At 41.0% G+C, this 20,475-nt stretch overlaps 1 protein-coding gene across 4 annotated transcripts in view; it reads left to right on the forward strand.

Annotated features, from left to right (window-relative positions):
* Positions 1-12,796: 12,796 nt before the first annotated feature.
* qdpra (quinoid dihydropteridine reductase a) overlaps positions 12,797-20,475 on the forward strand; it is a 14,937-nt gene continuing 7,258 nt past the window's right edge. For 2 of the 4 annotated variants that reach the window (XM_035532447.1, XM_035532449.1), the window contains exons 1-6: positions 12,797-12,963; positions 13,367-13,459; positions 13,922-14,018; positions 14,296-14,436; positions 17,057-17,165; positions 17,876-17,959. In XM_035532447.1, the coding sequence (XP_035388340.1) occupies positions 12,871-12,963; positions 13,367-13,459; positions 13,922-14,018; positions 14,296-14,436; positions 17,057-17,165; positions 17,876-17,959 (617 nt within the window). In that variant the 5' untranslated portion in view covers positions 12,797-12,870. Of the gene's footprint in view, positions 12,964-13,057; positions 13,156-13,366; positions 13,460-13,921; positions 14,019-14,295; positions 14,437-17,056; positions 17,166-17,875; positions 17,960-19,178; positions 20,151-20,475 lie in introns of those variants that run through there. The other 2 variants (XM_035532448.1, XM_035532450.1) reach the window with 2 other exon arrangements.

The following is a 20,475-nucleotide window of genomic DNA, read 5'->3' on the forward strand; positions in this document are numbered from 1 at the left end:
GTTGGGGAAAAAACAAACAGCCAACAGCAACAAAGGGTTCTGCAACATCACAGAGTTCCCTGAGCCAGTAAGGTCCACCCCAGCAGAGCACAGAGAGGAGAGATGGGGTCATGAGAGTGGCACAAAGACAGTGAAAGGCTTCCGTTCATTTTAGTTTCACTGGCAGCATAATGATGGACTAGTGCGGGGTTGGGGGTGGGTGAGCAGGAAATGGAATCATTTCACTGCTGGATAATGGAGGGCTGGAGATGAAGTGAGAGTTTTTTTTCTTTCAGCAGGGACTGCATATACATGTCCCGATTATTATTTGTACTAAAATGGGAATGTTCGTCATAAAGCCGCCTGAGAGCAGTGCAAGAGAAGTGCAATAGTCTGATTACAATAAGGGATGATCTGAAAGAAAGGCATGAATACAGAGTGTACACTACTGATCACCACTATGGTACTATGCATGATCACCACTGCAAGACTGCCTGTGATGTTACTGTATATGATCACCATTATCAGAGTTCCTGCGATGTTACTATATATGATTACCACTGTTGGAGTGTCTATGATATTACTATGTATGATCAGTACGTTTCATAATAAAGTTAATTGTATTGTTATTTTAATCTAGCTGGCCAATTACATAAAATATTTCAGTTGTCTTAGTCAAAATAATGAAAAGTCCATTAAGCTGTTGACAGAAATTGTTGAACCATGTACAGTTGTTAGCTTTTATAATTACAGTTTAAGTCATGCAGTTACCAAAAACTGTTCCAGGAATACTTTCTAGGCATACTGACCTATATAGACAGCTTTAAACACACACATGATTTAAAATTCTTACTAAAGCTGAAAAACCTAAATATCTATATCTAACAGAGAGAAAGATAGAAAGAGATGTTATGTTACATAGGCCCTTAATTTTCTTAAACCTATTTTTTCAAAAGACCAGTTTGTGTAATTCCAAAAAGCCACACTTCTATTAATTCCAGCCTTCTGAAGCACAAGTTGTACACTTTCTGTTGACACTGGGTCAGAGGGGTACTGAGTCATTAATATTCATTTAAAAATTAGCATACCAAGACCACCTGGATAGCACAGGCTATCTTAAAGTACATTGTAAACATACTACCATAATGTATTACTAGATGACCAGTATTTAGTAAATATCTTTGCTTCTTTATTTGCAATTATTACTATTCTTTTTTGTATGAGTGTGGCTACCTAGTGTCACTCACAGGAGCAAGGGTTTCACTTTTGAGTCTGGTTCTCCCAAGGTCTTTATGCCCAAATGAGTTTTTCCTTTCCACTGTTGCCTTTGACTTGTTCATTAGGGATGTAGACCTAGTTTCTGTTAAATAAAATTAAATTGGATTTAACTGGATTGGACTGAGTTGAGTTGAATTGAATTTAATTATGTGGTGATACCTGAGGTTGTATTTTTGCAATGTTTAGCTTTCTGTGAAGCCTCTGTCTGCCCCTGTGTGCTTCCACTTGCTTTTCAGTGTCACAGAATGCTCCCCATCCCACTGGTCATGTGGTACGGTCCATGACATTCAGTGGTAATTCACAGTTTGTCTCGTTTGTAACCACACCTATGTTGTTTAGCACACACCTGCATCTGGTTTAGTCTCATTATGTCTGTATGTGCACAAACCCTTGTTGCATCATTGTCGGTCATTGTTGGTGTTCTTGTTGACATTGTTCATGTTGTTCAGTTGCTTCTTGGCCAACTTTGTGTCCATGCATTCTTATTTAATACCCAAGAGAGTCAGAACTGATTCTAGGTGGCACATCTGAAGTCCACTGCTGTTGTCATTTAACATGAGGGCCAATAAAGTGTCAGTAAAGTGTCAATAAAGTGTCAGTAATGTGTCAGTGCCTGTAAAGTGGACCATGATTAGGCTGAAAAATCAGAATAGTCATGCACAAAACCTTGTATGTTTCAAAATAAAATCTGGGGACTTTATCCCAGCAATAGCAAATGATAATGTAGACCAAGAAAGACCCTGCACACACATTAACATGCACTTTAACCATCCTAAATTTGATAATACATCTCATGATCCATGCAGACGCATCCTCAGTAATGATCCCCAGAGTCATCAGGTGCTTTGGCTCTTTCAGCTCTCTCACCCAGCCAGGGTTAATCAAGCCCCAACTTGTATCTGAGTAGAATTCTACCATGTCTCATCTGTCCTAATCCAAATCCAAATTGAGGTGTTCTCTGTGGCCTCTATGGATTTCCTAATGGCTGTCTTATGGGCATGCACTCTGTCCACCACCCCTTTCTGCAACACTCCTCTTCCAAGTTCTGGTACATGGCCTTCTTCCATTCATAGGCCTCTACATTCAGTCTTCCCAGGGAATTGTTGTCTCAAGCATGGCCACCTGTCTAGTCTCTACTTACAGCAGCAGTATGTCTGGCCTCAGTTTGATCATGATTATTGCCTCAGGGAAGCTCCTGGTAACCTTAGCTACCAGTCCTTGCTGATAACCCTGCATGGCTCAGGGGCTGCTCTCCTACATAGACAACCATAATAGGCTGCCTCTTAGGGCATGGTTTCTCGCACCAGCTGATGGCTATGTGGATAGTGTCGGCACTGGCTTGACCACTTGGTCATAGCACGAGTGGTAATGTCCTCCTGCCTGCTTCAACAGAAGTTGAGAACATGCTCCAATGACCAACTTTCCACTTGGCCAGGATGGTGTCTCAGATTTACCACAGCAAAAGAGATCGGATGGACTTGGGAGAACATTATAGAACATGTTGGATAAGGAAGATGAAACCCTGGTTCTAAGATTCCCATAGCTCATTTCAGGGTTGTTGGTCTTTCTGTAATGGAGCATTTCTCCTGCATGGGTGACCGTGAACATCTCGGTCAAGCTGCTAAGCAGGAGTCTCAGCTTGTACTTCCCTTACAAGGGATACTGCTCAGACTCCTGGAGAGACCCAGCCATTAGGTGCTGGCTGATCTTTCTCTCAAGGTTCTCAGCTGTTGTCATCAGGACACCATAGTTCTACAAGGGCTACAGGATCCATGGGAGTATTTCATGCTGGTAGAGGTCTTATATTTATCAGGCTGCCCCTATATATCCACCATACCAAGTCACTAGTCCAACTCCTGTTCAGTCACTCAGACTGAAGCAGCATCCTTTAGCAAGGCACTGAAAGTCTTACCTGTAACGTGGGGAGGCTTGGCAGGATGCAAAGAGGAGCCATGATGCATACACTGCCTGGCCAAAAAAAAAGGTCACCACCTAGATTTAACTAAGTAAATAGGTAAGAGCCTTCCATTGTATAATTACTGCATGGGTGATTATGTTTCAGCTGGCAACAAGATATTTAACCCTAACTGATGCAGTGAGTAGCTTCTTATTTGTTAAACAACCATGTCAAAAGACACATCCTGTGGTCATGGAAAAGATGTTAATCTGTTTCAGAAGGGTCGAATCATTGGCATGTATCAAGCAGAGAAAACATCTAAGGAGATTGCTGAAACTACTAAAATCGGATTAAGAACTGTCCAACACAATATTAAAAAGTGGAAGGACAGTGGGGAAACATCATCTTCGAGGAAGGAATGTGGTCGGAAAAAAATCTTGAATGATCGTGATCTGTGATCCCTTAAACGTGTGGTGAAATCAAATCGTAGAAAAACAACAGTAGAACCTGAGGCTATGTTTAATAGTGAAAGTAAGAGCATTTCCACACGCACAATGCAAAGGGAACTCAAGGGATTGAGACTAAACAGCTGTGTAGCCTTAAGAAAACCACTTGTCAGTGAGGCTAACCGGCAAAAACGGCTTCAATTTGCTAGGGAGCATAAAGATTGGACTCTGGAGCAATGGAAGAAGGTCATGTGGTCTGATGAGTCCATATTTATCCTGTTCCAAAGTGATGGATCCATCAGGATAAGAAGAGAGGTGGCTGAAGTGATGCACCCATCATGCCTAGTGCTTACCGTACAAGCCTGTGGGGACAGTGCTATGATCTGGGGTTGCTGCAGTTGGTCAGGTCTAGGTTCAGAAACGTTATGTGCCCAAAGAATGAGGTCAGCTGACTACCTGAATATACTGCTCGACCACGTTATTCCATCAATGGATTTTTTCTTCCCTGATGGCACAGGCATATTCCAAGGTGACAATGCATGAGACATCATTTTCACATATGGATTGGCCACCATAGAGTCCAGACCTGAACCCCACTGAGAATCTTTGGGATGTGCCGGAGAAGACTTTGCGCAGTGGTCCAAATCTCCCATCATCAATACAGGATCTTAAGAAAAAATTAATGCAACTTTGGACAGAAATAAATGTTGTGACATTGTAGAAGCTTGTGGAAACGATGCCACAGTGAATGTGTGCCGTAATCAAAGCTAAAGGTGGTCCAACGAAATATTAGAGTGTGTGACCTTTTTTTGGCCAGGCAGTGTATTACAACGTTTATTTTAAGACACAGAAGACAACATAGCGCTAAGGCTATCATGGGATCATACACTGACAACATTCACATTTACACAAAGAACTTATATACACACACATTAACAACACAATGAGGAGCAGGTGTGAAACACATGGGGGCGTGGCTACATGGACGAACACACACACACACACACACACACACACACACACACACACAAACACACACGGAGAGAAGTTTGGGAGGAGGGGCCGTACCGTGACATTACCAAGGCTTCTCAGAAAGGACTGTAATGGGAGTGCCTTAAGCAGTTTTGTTTTATTTTTCTTGTCAGATGTTATGTCACAGAATGTAAAATTATGAAATGCCATTTTTCTGGGCATTCACACTAATAAGAGCTTCTTTTAGCGAATAATCAAAGATTGCTTGTCAATCCCATGACACATTAATTAAGTTTCTTGTCATTTTAATGAATTCAAGTGTCTTCATTAAGACATTAGGTCTGCAGGTAGTGGGACCAAGCCCTGCGAGGCCTCAGCTCATTGTATACACTGTTGTTAATGATGTGATTTTAGTGCACTTGCTCCCCTGAGGTCTCGCTCGTCTTCCGTTCACATCTCCAGTCCTGGCTGCTCTAAGTCCCAGGTGGTTCCTACTGGAGCCTGGAGGAACAGTTGGGAGTTTGCAATGCTTCCTCTCCCAGTCTTCTTTTTCAAACAGTGAAGGAGCCTTTGGCCTCACAACAGTTTGATTACAGCTCTATTCCCATGGCCTGCTTTAATTATCACATCATATGACAAGTTAACAAGTCATACTGTCCTTAATGAGACAGCATAAGGCCTATATAGGCTAAAGTGCACTTACTTGATGCTGACATTTAGTAAGACTTCTCATTTTCTTGGTACAATAACAAATTTGAGGTCACCTGTCTGCTGTACATTAACTGCAAATGTGCACTTTTCTATGTGTAACTGCATGCAATATTTGGACCTTGCTGTTCTTTGACTATAAATATAACAGTTAATTATTAAATATCTATTTGGTGATTGGCTGGAAATTGGGTTTAGGCTTTTCATGAAAAGAGATCCCATTTCTTAGTTGTATTTCACTGTCAGATTAAAGGTTAAAGAAGCGGGGGGGAGTTCATATATTCAAGATTCAGACAACACAGAATCTGAAATTATAAGATGTACCCAGCTGTATGTATGTGTAGAAATCAGTGTTCATGTTTTTATCTAATTTCTGTTTTTATTTCTTCTGACAATGTTTCTGTGATCTTCGGTCTATTGTCACTGACACATAATTCATTTTTAGACTATTTACCCATTGTTGAAAAGCACTAGCTACAATCTTCCTCTCACTGATAAAGTGGTAAAGAATCTGTACCGAGTACGCAATTAAACTCAAAACACAGAGAAAATTATTTCATCTTTTCAAGATTTTAACCTTCTTTCTCCATTTCAGCAGACCTTTACATTTTTTATAGTCACTAAAACTACATGACTAGCCCAAAACACACAAATAAATACGGTACATTAGTAATTAATGTATCCACTCAAACTTTGGAAAACCCAAAGTCTTAGGACTGTCATGGTTTTTTTATGTGATGTAGGATTTTAAAAATTGTGACATTAACAAATATACTTGCATAAAAACAAGCTGCAGTTCAAATATGATCAAATCTTTACAAATTTGGATAGTCTAGATTTCAGAGAACCTGCTCTTACCTAAGGCCGTTTAAAACTTTCATTCTGTGCTCTCAATAACATCAGCTTTTTACTGGCTTTCAGCAGTACAGTAGTAAGACTAGCTTTATTTGCTAGTTATTTATTAAAAGTACACATCAAGGGAACTCAAATAGCACAAGCACAAGTGCAAAAAGATAGAAATAGGAGGAGTTTCCTGCTGAACACTGACATAAACCCTGTAATAACTCTCAGCAAACTTTTATTTGTAAAGAAATATTTTGCTTGAGTATGTTAATGTGACTAATAAGGAATTAAATTTAGTGGGGGGCAATTAGCAAGATACATTTGCAGTTATATGTATGATTCATTTACATAGTGCTAACAGGTGTCCACTGCCTTAGATTCATTATTATCAATGCTAACATTTTTGATATTTTGATGTACCCCTTTAAGAATAACAAAAGACAAACTGTATGACGTTGTCAACATATGATGCTGTTATGTTTGTGTGAACAGATAATCTTCTCAAAAAGAGGCAACCATTTACTGGCATTTAAGATGTAATGAAAGTCAGGGGGTTTCTTTGTAGGCTAGATCCATGGTTTCCTTTGGCAGGCATAACAGGGGGAAGATACGGTCCATTCAGCAAGCCACACCAGTGACTTCAATCACCTGTAGCACACAGCACTTGAAACCATGAGATCAATATCTAATTCAGGGCAGCAGGGGGAGAGAGGTGTAGCTCTCCTCACAGGATGAGAGAGCTAAAGAGTTGAAGCTGGGAGCCCTTGATCTGCCAAACACAGCTCTGAGGAACTGTGGGTGGAGTAAAAAAGCCATCCATCTGTGGGAGGGGCACAGCAGAGGAGAGGAAGGTCATGCGCATCGAAGGAGAAAAACAGAGCAGCTGACACGATCTCTCTCTTTCCCTCTTTTTACCTTTCCTTGCAAACTCTTTAAGTTCTGCTCTACCAAGAGCCTTAGCAACGGCAGAAGCCAAAGCTGGGAAGAAATGCACACAGAAGGTGAGGAGGAGGAAGTGGTCGGTGCTGCTTAACCAGTCCCAGAGGCACCACAGCGCACCAGGGGTTTCGCCTTTGATGCCAAGCAAGCAGCTTGCCTGAATGTCATCTGTAATTGCTCCTGAGATCTATCTCTCTCTGCCTGACTCTCCACTGACTGTGCTACTACTGTCTCTCATCCTGTGGGCTAACTGGAGGAAACGGCAGTTAATCAGCCATGAGGTTAACTCTCGTTAGTAACATTGTTCACTGCTGAATTTAGGACAGGGCAACTGTACAAACAACTCTTACATCAACAAAAATGTTTTTGTTGATTTATGAGTTGTTTTAGATTTATTAATGTGAGTATTTAGGTGAATATTGGCTTGTTTTGCCATAAAGAAATATACAAGTAATTATCTTGCATGTGGCACTATTCATAATTTGTATTGTGTATGAATTATGATGCTATTGTAAATACTAATAAAGTATTCTCATGTTTTTAGAGTCAATTTGAGTATTATGTTAGTTATACACAAGTAGCCGTTCCCATACTATAAGCTTATTCTGACTGACTTGGGAATCTGCAGTGGGATTCTGGGCACCTTGTCATTTTGATGTCATTTAAATCCTGTGCTACTGAAAATGAAAAAGATTTAAGATGCAATTCTTAATGGATGCAAAATGGATTTAAAGCACTTCTACCTCAACCCACCCTAAACCTTTCAAATACAAGTTGCACTTGTTGGTCAGATGGTCATTGTTGGGCAGTTGAGTGACAGTGAACAACACAGAGCTTAGTGAGGTGCCCACAGTCTGTCAGTGCAATTTAACTCCTGATCAAAATGAGTGAGTGTGGGCGCTGAATGAAGCACAGAAGAAAACGAAGCCTCTCTCTTGGCCATGTCACGCTTAGCCGGCAGACTCATTAAATCTGTCAAATACCCAGCCTCGCCTGGCAGGCTCTCTATTCGATGCTTATGGCTTTAATGAATACCTCTGCCAGTGCATGATAAGCCCATGATAATGATTCCCCTGCAAGGTGTTTGGCAGGGTCAGAGCTGGGGAAGAAAAATAATGTTCCCTCATTATGGTTATGGGCTCAGCAGCAACTGATGAAGGGTAGGTTACAGTGTGCCAGTAGTGAATACATTTAATATCTGATGTTCCTTAAGGCCCCAGTCAAGATCATTGGGTGATTGACTTTTTTTTTTCTTTTTTTTTTAATGCAATGGTAATGAACTATTATTTTTGTGTTTTGTTAGCTATGCAGCAGTAGTATTCAAATCTATACTTTAAATTCAAATCTGGTCCTGGATGTTGTAATTTTTCTGTAATCTCTAATCTGTAGTCACTTAAATGATTCATGTAACTTTGTCATCGCAACAGACTCCTATGTAAAGGGAGGTTGGAAAATCTGTAAGATCTGCACTTTGAGGACTGAGATTTGAATACCAGTGCTGCACAGGTTGCAGAATCTGTTCATGTAATTTTGTTTGAAATAATAAGCAACATCTGGATTTGAAGACTTTATTAGCACACATGTTAGAATCAGTATCAATAACATTAGCAACAGTGAAGAAAGAAAAACACAGGTACATCACAGGCAATTCCATCCTCAAAAACCACAATACAGAAAAGAGGATCAAACATGGATGGAACAGATACAGAAAGTACATCATAAAAAAGCTCAAAAATACACAGGGGAAAATCCATGGCAAGACTTCAAAAAGCTAGCCTGAGGGTAAGCATTTAGAAATGCCCTAATGAGTCCATAATTGACCTGCATCTGTGGACGATCATGAGGGGGTGGAGCCTTGAGGCGGAGCCAGAGGAGCAGAAGGCAGAAGCAGGATTATCCAATCCAGAAGCAGTCTCCATGCTGGAGCCTCTGCAACGCAGAAAATTTACATACATGTTGTGTCAAAAACCTAACTGGAAATGCTAATGTTTTAGTTTACTGCAACTGACATCAGTCCTTCTGACAGCAGCAGTAACAGAATTCAGCATACAACAGTCTTTTTTTTTACTCCACTAGGAAAAACAGGGAAAAACAGCCCTGATGGGAAATTGCTGGATTGGTCTTAAGAGTGTCTAAAGGACAAATCTCATGTCTTTTCCCCTGCTTCCTCTCGTTCATGGCCCATTAAAAGTGTGTCCCCAGCTCTCTCTCCTTCTGAGTTTTCACTCTCACTCTCCATGAGAGGGAGTCAAATTAGCAACCCCAATGTAATCTGGCAACTAAAAGCATGTTGTGAAGCATTCCACTACAAGGCTGCCTAGCACAGCAGGTCAGGGAAACGTCTAGCAAATATTTTGGTTGCTTAAGTCCCTATTGCTTCAGTGTCACTTCTATAACAGGAGACCTAGTCAGACGATAGGCTAGAATGTGAAATTTATTCGCTTTGCCCACACATATAGAGTTCTGTATAAAATCTCTCAGGAGCGCATGCTCTGGATAAATCTCTCCCCACAGCATGACAGACTGAAATAAGTCACATTTTACAGTGAGTTCCCCTACCATGTTTTCATCTGCAGAAAGCCTGTGTCACTTGAAACCCTAATTGCCTGGTTTGTCTATAATCCACAAATCTTGTTTTGTCTAGTTGCTATAAAACATAAACTATGAGAATGTATCTCATATTTTTACAATGTTTATTATGTATGCCATATATGTATTGAGACAGTTAGGCAAGAAACTGTGTGAACATAGTACACAAAACATGAATGTAATGTGATTTCTTGTGTAACTGTTTTAGGAAAATAATGGCATTTCAGATATGAGCAGTATATTGGGGCATTAAGAGGCCTACCTAATAAACAAAGTATTGTAATATTTTGGCCTGGCCTTCCAGGGCATTACTGGCCTGGCTGAATTCATTATAATTCATAACCATGAGGTCCAAAACGGTGTGAATATTGGCCATGATATCTTATTATCAGCCATGACAGGAAGAGACAAGCCTGTTAATGCAGCTACCAAACCCTTGCACTGTTATGGCAGACAAGCAAGTCCAGTCCCAAGACATTTCACAGTATCTGCTGATATTTTCAGTTCCATGATTCTCTGCTGCTGACAACACCTCTGGAAAAAAAAAAAAAAACATATCATCTCCAGGTTAAGTAGCTATGGGTATAAAGGATATGCCAATGAAAATTATTATTTTACTTTGTGCAAGAAAATAGACCATGAGGGCTTTTTATATAAATAGCCAGTAGTGTCTCAAGCAGATGCCAGATCCATTTTAAATGTGTTGACTGCATGTACTAACAAACAGAACCATGCTATACTTTCAGAAGGTATCCAGAAGCTGTTCTTCTGAGCTACATCTGACCAGTCTCCCAGTGGATCCCTCCAGAAAGTTCTCTAGATGCCCAGCAATTCCACCCCCACCCGCTGCTTGAAAAGGCATGCAGCGTATAGGACACGGTGGAAAAATGTACACACAGATGAGTGAATTCTGCTCAGAGGCACGACATTCACTTAACATCTCAAAACCTTCATTTATGCCGTCGTGTCAATGGGCCATTGAGGGGTATGATTGAGATGGATGTACATTAGCATAAAGGCTCATGGGTTTGAATATGTACCCACACTGTACAATTCATAAGGGGATGCAATGCTTCATCATTATGAAAAAATCAGTGCCCACCCGATCCCACCAGCTTCAGTTCATTTGTCTAACAGGCATCTTATGCAACATAGCTTGCCATTTTATGAGCCAAATGGGATGTTATGGATGAATAGACCTGAAATGGATAAAAGCAACTTTTAGATTTTGCACTATGAACCTACAGGAAATATACTAAACATCATGTCTACAGCAACAAGTAGGGACTGGGCTTCTGAAAAAAATTACCTTAAATTAAAAGGATCAGTTCATAAACTCAGCATTGTTGACAGATATTTAGTGCCAATTTGTACTTAATTGGCCTTTTTAAAAAATTAACTAAGATGTCCTCAAAACTGTATAATAAATTGTCTTGTTTACACAAATTAGTCATCTTAAAAAAACAATCCACATTTCTCATATTCATTAGTAATTAAAGTGCACACAATTAGGAATGTGTGTCTGCTTCTGCAAAGATCTCTCTCAGAGTAGCTAATCTAAATTCTCAAAGTCAGTTACTTTGTGAATTTCAAGTGTCCTAGATATGCATTTACAACTGGTAAATTACCAAGATAATTAGTTAACAAGCTAAGATGCGGTTTGGTAGTTTGTTTGTTGACTGAATTACGCTTAGCACGGATTATGCAACTGGGTGGGCATTGGCCCTTTGTTTGGAGTCATGAATAGATGCTTCGGGGCATTCATTTCTCTGGAGCTCAAGAGCGCATGGGTTAGCCTACATTTCAACATAGCTGCATGCTACCATCTAGTGCTCAGGATAAATACGTGCGTTCCCTCACTAAACTGTGAACAAGATGTTATTTACAATGAAAAGCTCAGTTCTCCAGTTTTGATTTTTTTTTTAAATAATTATTATAATTATTTTTTAATCATATTTAGCTTGACTTTTACAAATGAAATAAGTTTTTTATTATTTGTAATGAAGGCTTGCCTAGATAATAGAGCCCTTGTTATAGTTTCCCATTTATACAGTTAAAAAGGTTCTAAAATGAAACTAAACTAATGCTAACTACAAATTTAATTCATAATTATTTCATGATATCTGAAGGAGAATCTTGATTAAATATCATGATTCCTTTCATCAAGATCTATTGGCATAGCTTTTTAGTAAACAACAGAGAACATGATATAAATCAATAACAATATCAATTTTGTTAGAATACTATTAAAACATCCTTATTACTGTAACATGTGTGATCTTGGACACATCAGTGGACTAAATACCCATACTATCCTTTGCCTCATTTAATGAATTCATTCATCTTAACCCTAATATCACCCCTACCCAAAGCCCCCTCCAAGTAAAAAGGGGCTGGCATATTGAATCTAAATAAGTTGTCAGCATAATGAATCAGTGCCATCATTATTCAAATGACTTTGTGATTTATTTTCCAGTTGGCTATTATAAAATTTTTGAAATATTAATTAATCTTATCTTGAGCATATAGACCATCTCTTGAAGGTGAATTTTCAATTCAAATGCCACTATGTGTGTGACCCTAGTAAGCTTTTACATGCAAGCTTTAAACTGTGCATATTGTGTGTTATTTCTATAGTTTGCCACCTATCTTTGAGTGAGTGTGAGTGTGTGTGTGTGTGTGTGTGTGTGTGTGTGTGTGTGTGTGTGTGTGTGTGTGTGTGTGTGTATGTGTGTGTGTGTGTGTGTGTGTGTGTGTGTGTGTGTGTGTGTGTGTGTGTCCTTCTCTAGCCAGCAGTGCATACATCTTGTTTTATGCACACCTAATAGCCAAGTGACTTTTTGCTGGCTGGCTGGCTGGCTGCCTGCCTGCCTGTTTGTTTGTTTGTTTGTTTGTTTGTTTGCTTGCTTGCTGTTTTCGCCAACTAAGCAAAATGTCGTCCAACAAAAATACAAATAGTTGCACAGCCCACTTAGGTGGACAAAAATACTCCTTATACAATCTTAACGTCATACACCAACAATTATGAATCCGCCCCTGAAACTAATAGGTGGACCTCCCCCCCCCTTCCCCCCTCCCCCCCCCCCCCCCCCCTCCCCCCCCCCTCTCTCTCTCTCTCTCTCTCTCTCTCTCTCTGTATCTCTCTGTCTCTCCCTATCTTTCAGCTAGGGCTTGACTGAGCTCGTCATCGGTCGTAGTTTTCCAAAGCGAAGAGAAAGCATGGCAGCTACGGTAAATAACCGTGTCATCGTTTACGGAGGGCGAGGAGCGCTCGGCTCAGCTTGCCTTCATTATTTTAAGACCAAAGGATGGGTGAGTGGAAATTCACAGTATTACAGACTGCCTGGTTAGTTTTATTTATTTATTTATTTATTTTGTTGTTGAATGAATGACACTTGTTGAACAGGCTTCTGGGGACTGAGTTGCGATCGCCTTTTTATACATTAAATTCTCACTGTTGAAGAGTCTACACAATATTTTCGGGACATGAAGACTGCTTATGGAGTAGGCTAATCCGTTATGAAAAATCACATTGCTGGTCGACTTTTCCAAAGTGCTTGTCTGACTTCAGAAGTTCACATGTCTTTTTTTTAATCTTTTGTGTGTGTGTGTGTGTGTGTGTGTGTGTGTGTGTGTGTGTGTGTGTGTGTGTGTGTGTGTGTGTGTGTGTGTGTGTGTGTGTGTGTGTGTGTGAGTGTGAGTGTGAGTGAACTAGTGGGTCGCAAACGTTGACATAGCAGTGAATGAGGAAGCGGACGCAAACGTCCTTGTAAAGCTCTCCGAGTCTTTCACTGAACAAGCAGATCAGGTAGGTGGAGCGAATCACCTGAGCGTTACCCCATCTGTGTCAGCAGAAATGAGCTCATTACGTTTCCAACTCCGCTGTCAAAGAAACGCCATTTATTTTCCATTTACATAGCCCAGGCAATTTCCTGCTTTGTATTGACATCAGATGTCCCCAGTTCAGACAATATTTCTTCACGATCGAGCCTATTGTGAGTGCCATCGACATCATTCACGCCGTTATAATAGGTTTGGGTGGATGACACACTATAGTGCTCTCATAAATCCATGAAAACAATTTCATTTAGTCCCTCTCGTGAAAATTTGCACAAGAGTGTGCACTGTGCTCAAACTGAATTATTTGTATTTGGTAAAAGACAACCAAGACACTGTTATTGTTGTTGTTGTTGTTGTTGATGATGAAGTAATGAATAGTTAGTAAACCCAAAGGGCCTGTCTGAGTCTTATCGCCTGTGTGTTTCCATAGGTGACGTCGGATGTGGCTCAGTTGCTGGGGGAACAGAAGGTTGATGCCATTGTATGTGTAGCAGGGGGATGGGCCGGTGGAAATTGCAGCTCAAAAGGTCTCTGCAGAGTAGCCTGAATATTTGGAGTAAACTAAGGCATACCTCTTAACCTTATACCCTGTATATAAGCTGGTGCCTTTAGTTACTGGAGATCATTTCAAGGTTCTCTGGTTCTCTTAACCATACCTTTTGTTTGGGAAGTTGTTGAAAAGAACATTGTCTTGTAGTAACACTCACCATTTCGGCTTGATCTCTCTCTCTCTCTCTCTCTCTCTCTCTCCCTCTCTCTCTCTCTCTCTCTCTCTCTCTCTCTCTCTCTCTCTCTCTCACACAGACCTGTATAAGAACAGTGATTTGATGTGGAAACAGAGTGTATGGACCTCCACCATTTCCAGTCACCTGGCATCTCTGTACCTGAAGACAGGAGGTCTGCTCACACTAGCTGGGGCAAAGGCGTCGAAGTCCGCAACACCAGGTGCCCATACCTGCTAGCTGCATGCTGGCCCTAGACTACACCTGCATTACCTGCACTTTTTTACATTACTGAATGACATAACAGACCACCAAACTGCAAGGCAGCCCAATGCTGACGAATAGCATGACCTTCAAAGGGTGAGATAATACAAAACAAGAAAAAATGCTTTCTCATCCAGATAGTGTCCGTTTGGGATACGCAGAGAGGATGTCGGTAGCAGTGAATAAAAAATTGAACAATTTTATTAATATTTTTATTTGATAATTGACTGGCTTTGGCTTGTAGCCATATTGCATAGCTGAAACAGACAGACACAGGAGACTATTTTGAGCCTAGAAAGATTGATTCAATTTTAGTGGCGTAGACCATGGGAGCCTTGTTCAGTGCCAGTGCATTTTTATTTTATTTTATTTTTATATTATTGTCAAAGCTTTTATGCCCTTGGGCACTGAAATTGGTTTAGATAGGGCTGGGATTTATGACACTCCCCCAGGCTGTTCCTGTGTGCATACATTGTCAGCATTATAGTCAGCAAAACAAGATATTTATATTGTTAAAGTAGGTGAGCACATCCAAACTGACCGCCTAATCTTGTTAAAAGGGACTCTGAAGTGTACTTTTCAAGCTTCTATTACAGTGACATTTTCCCTTAGCGAGGAGAATTAGTAATTGGCATTCATACCATCAAAGCACCTTTTTCTGTCAGGAAATGTGAGTCATTGAAATGAGTGCCTTTCTGCTGCATGACTAAAGGGACTACAGAGGAAACCAGGTGCTTATGGATAATACGGCATGACACACCAAACTCAAACCAGATTGCCACACTCTCCATCTATCTAATCACATAGATATTTCATCTGTGTTTATTTATTTATTTGAAAATTCTGAGTTAGATGTTCTAGATGTTCATTTGACCCCGTTGCCCTTAGGCCTGTTCCATGTGCTTTTAAATCTCCTGAATAACCCAGATTACATTGAAGCCCCTGTGCTTCTCAAGCCCCATGCAGCCTCCAACCTCCCCCCTAACATCCCAGGACCCTGAAACGGCCGATACTATTGGCTGCGCAGCTGGGAGGAGGCATGACTCAGCATTTTGCCGCAGCACATGTGGACTCTGGTCCGGAGTGTTGGCACAACCAACCAGCAGCAAAAGCCTCGGGGCCCACACCAAGGCTTTGATAGCACATGAAGGAAGCGTTTGATGTGTCCTGTTCAAAGGCACACAAGGGGAGTGAGAAATGCATCGGCCGCCTGGCAATGGGCTCGTCCACTCTCACAGCTGCCTGGCTAAGAGAGTCTGCCATGGCAACGGAGGCTGAACTGTTTGGTACTGGCAGGTATCTGGTGTAGTCTGTTAATTATAGTGCAATCCTACAGAGGTAACTAGGTTTGATAATTATGTCATTGAGCATTAGCAGTCCTAATAATATAAATGCTCAAAAATAATAAATATCAAAAATATAATATAATATATAATAATATCACTGCTCTGCTTCATGCAAAAAAGCATATGTTTAATAGGTAATTTTGCACACTGGATCCAGTACTGAGCATGTGAGTAACCTTTGACCCCTTGGTAGCACTGGTTTAAAACCTACGGTCAAGGTCAAGTGAAGCTGCTAAAGCTCTTTACAAAATAACAGACCGAAAACCAAGCTGATCCACCCCTCGCTCCCATTGGCTCTTTCTCCAAAAGTGATTTTGGCATGTCTTGTTCATTTTGGAGCTAGAGAAAACCTCCTGGTTTTTTAAAGAAGTGTTTTTTTCCTCCTGTAAGAGCAGAATGGTCTCATGTGAGTTATTGGCTCCAGATGCCAGTGCCCCCAAACATGTAGTGAGGGGAGGGGTGGATCAAGCAGAGGGGGGAGGGGCAGAAGTGTTTTAAAACACATTAGAATGAAAAAAAGGTAAAGAATGTCCAAAGTCCTCCAGATGTAATCTCTAGTTATTTTTTATGGCAGGAAGATTTTGCTAGTCCATAGGACACTGTTAGTAAGGGCCAGGTGTGTGTGTGTGTGTGTGTGTGTGTGTGTGTGTGTGTGTGTGTGTGTGTGTGTGTGTGTGTGTGTGTGTGTGTGTGTGTGTGTGTGTGTGTGTGTGTGTGTGTGTGTGTGTGCACGTGCAAGTGTGTACAAGCATGTGTTGTCTTTATACATAAAGAACCTGCATGTTTCATATTCTTACATTCTTAATATACTGTCTTCCAGAAACATCACACCTCATGTTTGTTGGCTTGACATGAGTGCAGCATCTGTTGGTTGGGAGGTGTCACTCTCATTAGCAGGTGTCTGATTATTGGGTTCTCAAGTGTGTGGTATTATTAACACTAGGTATTCCTGAAAGCAGTTTGATTGAAATGTGGGGATCTTCGAGCATCTGACTGAGGCAACAGTGAGTTTCTTCTCCTCTCTCCTCTCCATTTTCCATCTATCTATCTATCTATCTATCTATCTATCTATCTATCTATCTATCTATCTATCTATCTATCTATCTATCTATCTATCTATCTATCTATCTATCTATCTATCTATCTATCTATCTATCGCTCCCTCTCGCCCATTCTTCCTTCTCTCTCTGCCCCTCTGCCCCCCTTTCTCTTTCTATCTCTCTCTCTGTGTAGGCATGGTGGGCTACGGAATGGCTAAGGCAGCAGTGCATCAGCTGTGTCTAAGCCTGGCTGAAGAGGGCAGTGGACTTCCTGCTGGTGCCACAGTGGTGGCCATCCTCCCGTGAGAGCCCACTCTAATCCCAGCCCTCGCTCACACTTTTAGAAGCATGAGTCTGCTTTCACACTGCTCCTTCCCCAGGCATACATCCCCTCGCCACTGCATGCATGACTCAGCGCGTTACCCACTGAGGCAGGGTTCTGAAGAGGCTCTGTGGAAAAGCAGAAAAATTTGCTGAAATTTAAATTTAGAGCAATCTTTGCCCTATTTGTGAGGAACTGTATTTCGGCAGCATCCAAATGTCAGTGTTCATTACAGACGACTACAGTCTACGGTATTGTCAGTGTATCAGTGGCATATACACTGGCATACACTGGCATTCACATATATACATACATACACACACACACACACACACACACACACACACACACACACACACACATATATATATATATATATATATATATATATATATATATATATATATATATATATATATATATATATATATATCAGGAACTGTGTATGTTTGTAGTACCTTAGAACTCTCTCTGTCTATGACTTTAGCTGTTGACTTCCACTGAAACTCTGAATTTCAGAGTTTTCTTGTTAAGATGCATGCCACATGTTCAACACCCAGTCTGTTTGCATATGCTGTGTGAATTTGGATGTAGATTTAAAAAGGGCAGGTTCTTGCTGTCTGCTGCCTTGAGCTTCTCCACTCTTCCAGAACCTTGACCAGATAATCCCATTATGACATCGTCTTTCAGAGTTACCTTGGATACGCCAATGAACAGGAAATTCATGCCCAATGCAGATTTCAGCAGCTGGACACCGCTGGAATACATTGCTGAGTGAGTGCATCTCTGTCACAGCCAATGAGATAGCAACAGAGTTTATCCATGTCCAGAAATGATTATTATAACTTGGGTCATTATGAATGTAGGAATGTATTTGCTTATTATGAGTGACTGGCCAATTAGACAAGATGTTTAAAATTAGGAGAGAAATATCCACATGAAGATAGAAAGTTGCCAGTTTTGACCAGAAGATGGCAGTGATGTTCTTTCAGAGAGATGGTGAGCATCATTAACAGCTGCGGAAAAGGGAGCAGTTGCCAGGGCTAATCTGCAAATGACATTAGATTTTATCGAACCAGATTAGACAAGATTATGGTTTGTGAAAGCCTGTGTTCAGATGTTATCAGCAAGAAACAATCCAAGTTATGCCACCAAATGATTCAAACTATGTTTGAGCAGGATGTCACGCATAAAGACTTACAAATAATTGGTCTCTGATTTAATGTTGTCAAATTGTGTTTGGATTGAGCCACAATAAATGTGCTGAAGCTAATAAATACTAAATATTGCAGAACAAATCATACGTAGCTGGATTAGGAGAGGAGGAACTGTTAAGGTAGGTGGTTACAGCTTTCACTGCAGAGTCTCTTGGCCAGTGTGTCTGTGTCTTGGAGAAACTGACCTGTGGCAAGGCATCTGCTGAGTCACAACACTGCTGAGGTTAAATCTGCACTGCCAGCCCACGCAGATTAGATGGCAATTTGGTGACACTTTGTAATCCCAACCACGGATGAGCCAGAACAAACCCCTGGGGTTTAGTGAGGGAGAGGATGAAAGCTGGAGGAGTAGAAATAGTCGGGGAGCAGTCAGGTAATTAATACAAACCTTCACTGAGGGGGACAGTGCCTGAGGTATGCTGCCACTGAGTGGAGCGTTGCTATTTCCCTCTGACAGCTTACAAGAATGGCCCACAATGCTCCTGACTTTCAGTTCCCTTCAGTGAGACTTTCTATGCCGTGTCTTTCTCTCTCTCTCTCCTGCTCCGTCTTTCTCCATCTGTCTGTCCCTCTCTCTGCTTTCCCCGTCTCCTTCGCCTTATACACCACCCTCACCCTCATTATCCTGCTCTCACGCTACTTCTCCACAGCACATCATTTTCACTGTGCCCCCCCCCCCTTTCTCTTTCTCTCTCTCTCACTCTGTCCATCTCTCTCACCTCTTTCTCCCATCCATCTCTCTCACACGCGCTCTTCTCTCTCGCTCGCTTTTCCAGAACCTTCCACAGCTGGGCCACTGGGTCAGGGCGGCCAGCTTCAGGCAGTCTGATCCAGCTGGTGACTACAGGAGGAAAGACAGAGGCCAGCCCAGTTCAGTAAGGCCACAGGGAAGAGGAGAGGAAGAGAAAAGAGAAAAACATTCACCCTTACACTTTGCTGCTGAAAGATAAAACACAAATTTTTGTAGTGAGAGAGGAAAGAGGACTTTCATCCATTCAGCCTTATAGTATTTGAACACATAATCCCCTGCAAAACCTATTTGTCTATATGTCTTGCACTCAACACAGTTCTTGTCTGTTACTGGGTGATTATCTTAAAGTCGCATTGTCATTTACTGTCATTTTTAAAGTGCTTATATTAAGAGTATTGTATACAAACATTTAGTCTTGAAGACTACGCAACAAAACTGACTTACCCCACCATGAGCAAATATGAAGAGCCTGTTGTTTGGTGATAATGATTAAAATTGAGAAACAAAACAGTTGCAAACATCTAGCTACCGGCAGTTTGTTCTTGCATTTGCAGCTACATCTAAAAATAGAGTCACAATATCTCCTCAGCCTTCCATTAGCTTAACAACAAATCAAGTGTACACACTGGAGTGTACTTTTAGTGGCTGCTTACAAATGATGACAGGTACAAAATGTACAGTTCAGCTTTACAAAACAGTGGTGTGTGTGTGTGTGTGTGTGTTTATGTGTGTGTTTGTGTGTTCTGTTGTTAACCATGGTCAGTGGGCATTGTTAACCAAATGTTCTGTGTTAACCATCCAAATCTTGCCTATAGCATCTGTGTGTTCTGGCTATGTGTTCTAGTGCATATGTATGGACCACGCTTAAAATGTAACACCTCTATTATAATCCACTGTTTGAGCCTCAATTTGTATAAACTTCAGAAGTCTTGTTATTGTTATTCAGATATTTCATGTGAGTCTGGGTTGGGGGACTAAAACGGAAGCAGTAGCAAAATGAGTTGTATATTTTATTCTGAGTGCTTTGGTCATTCATCTCTGTGAGAACTGTGGGTGTCCAGTTCTCCAAAGGAACACACTCTATGCACTGATATGCTGGCATTGGAGAGTTTAAGTGGATTGCTGCTTATGCACACTTGCTGGTTTTTCCCTCATTATCAGGGTTTTACAACATGGAAGTTCATTTTAAAATATTTGCAAAAGCATGATAATATGCAAAGCAAAATGGAAAGGGTAAAAAAAAACACTGAAATCTGAAAGTTGAGGGTTCCTTAAAATAGCAACCCTTTGCCTTAATAGCAATTGTCAAGTACAACGCCTTC

The sequence above is a fragment of the Electrophorus electricus genome, chromosome 12 (assembly GCF_013358815.1).
Source record: "Electrophorus electricus isolate fEleEle1 chromosome 12, fEleEle1.pri, whole genome shotgun sequence".
NCBI lineage: Eukaryota > Metazoa > Chordata > Actinopteri > Gymnotiformes > Gymnotidae > Electrophorus > Electrophorus electricus.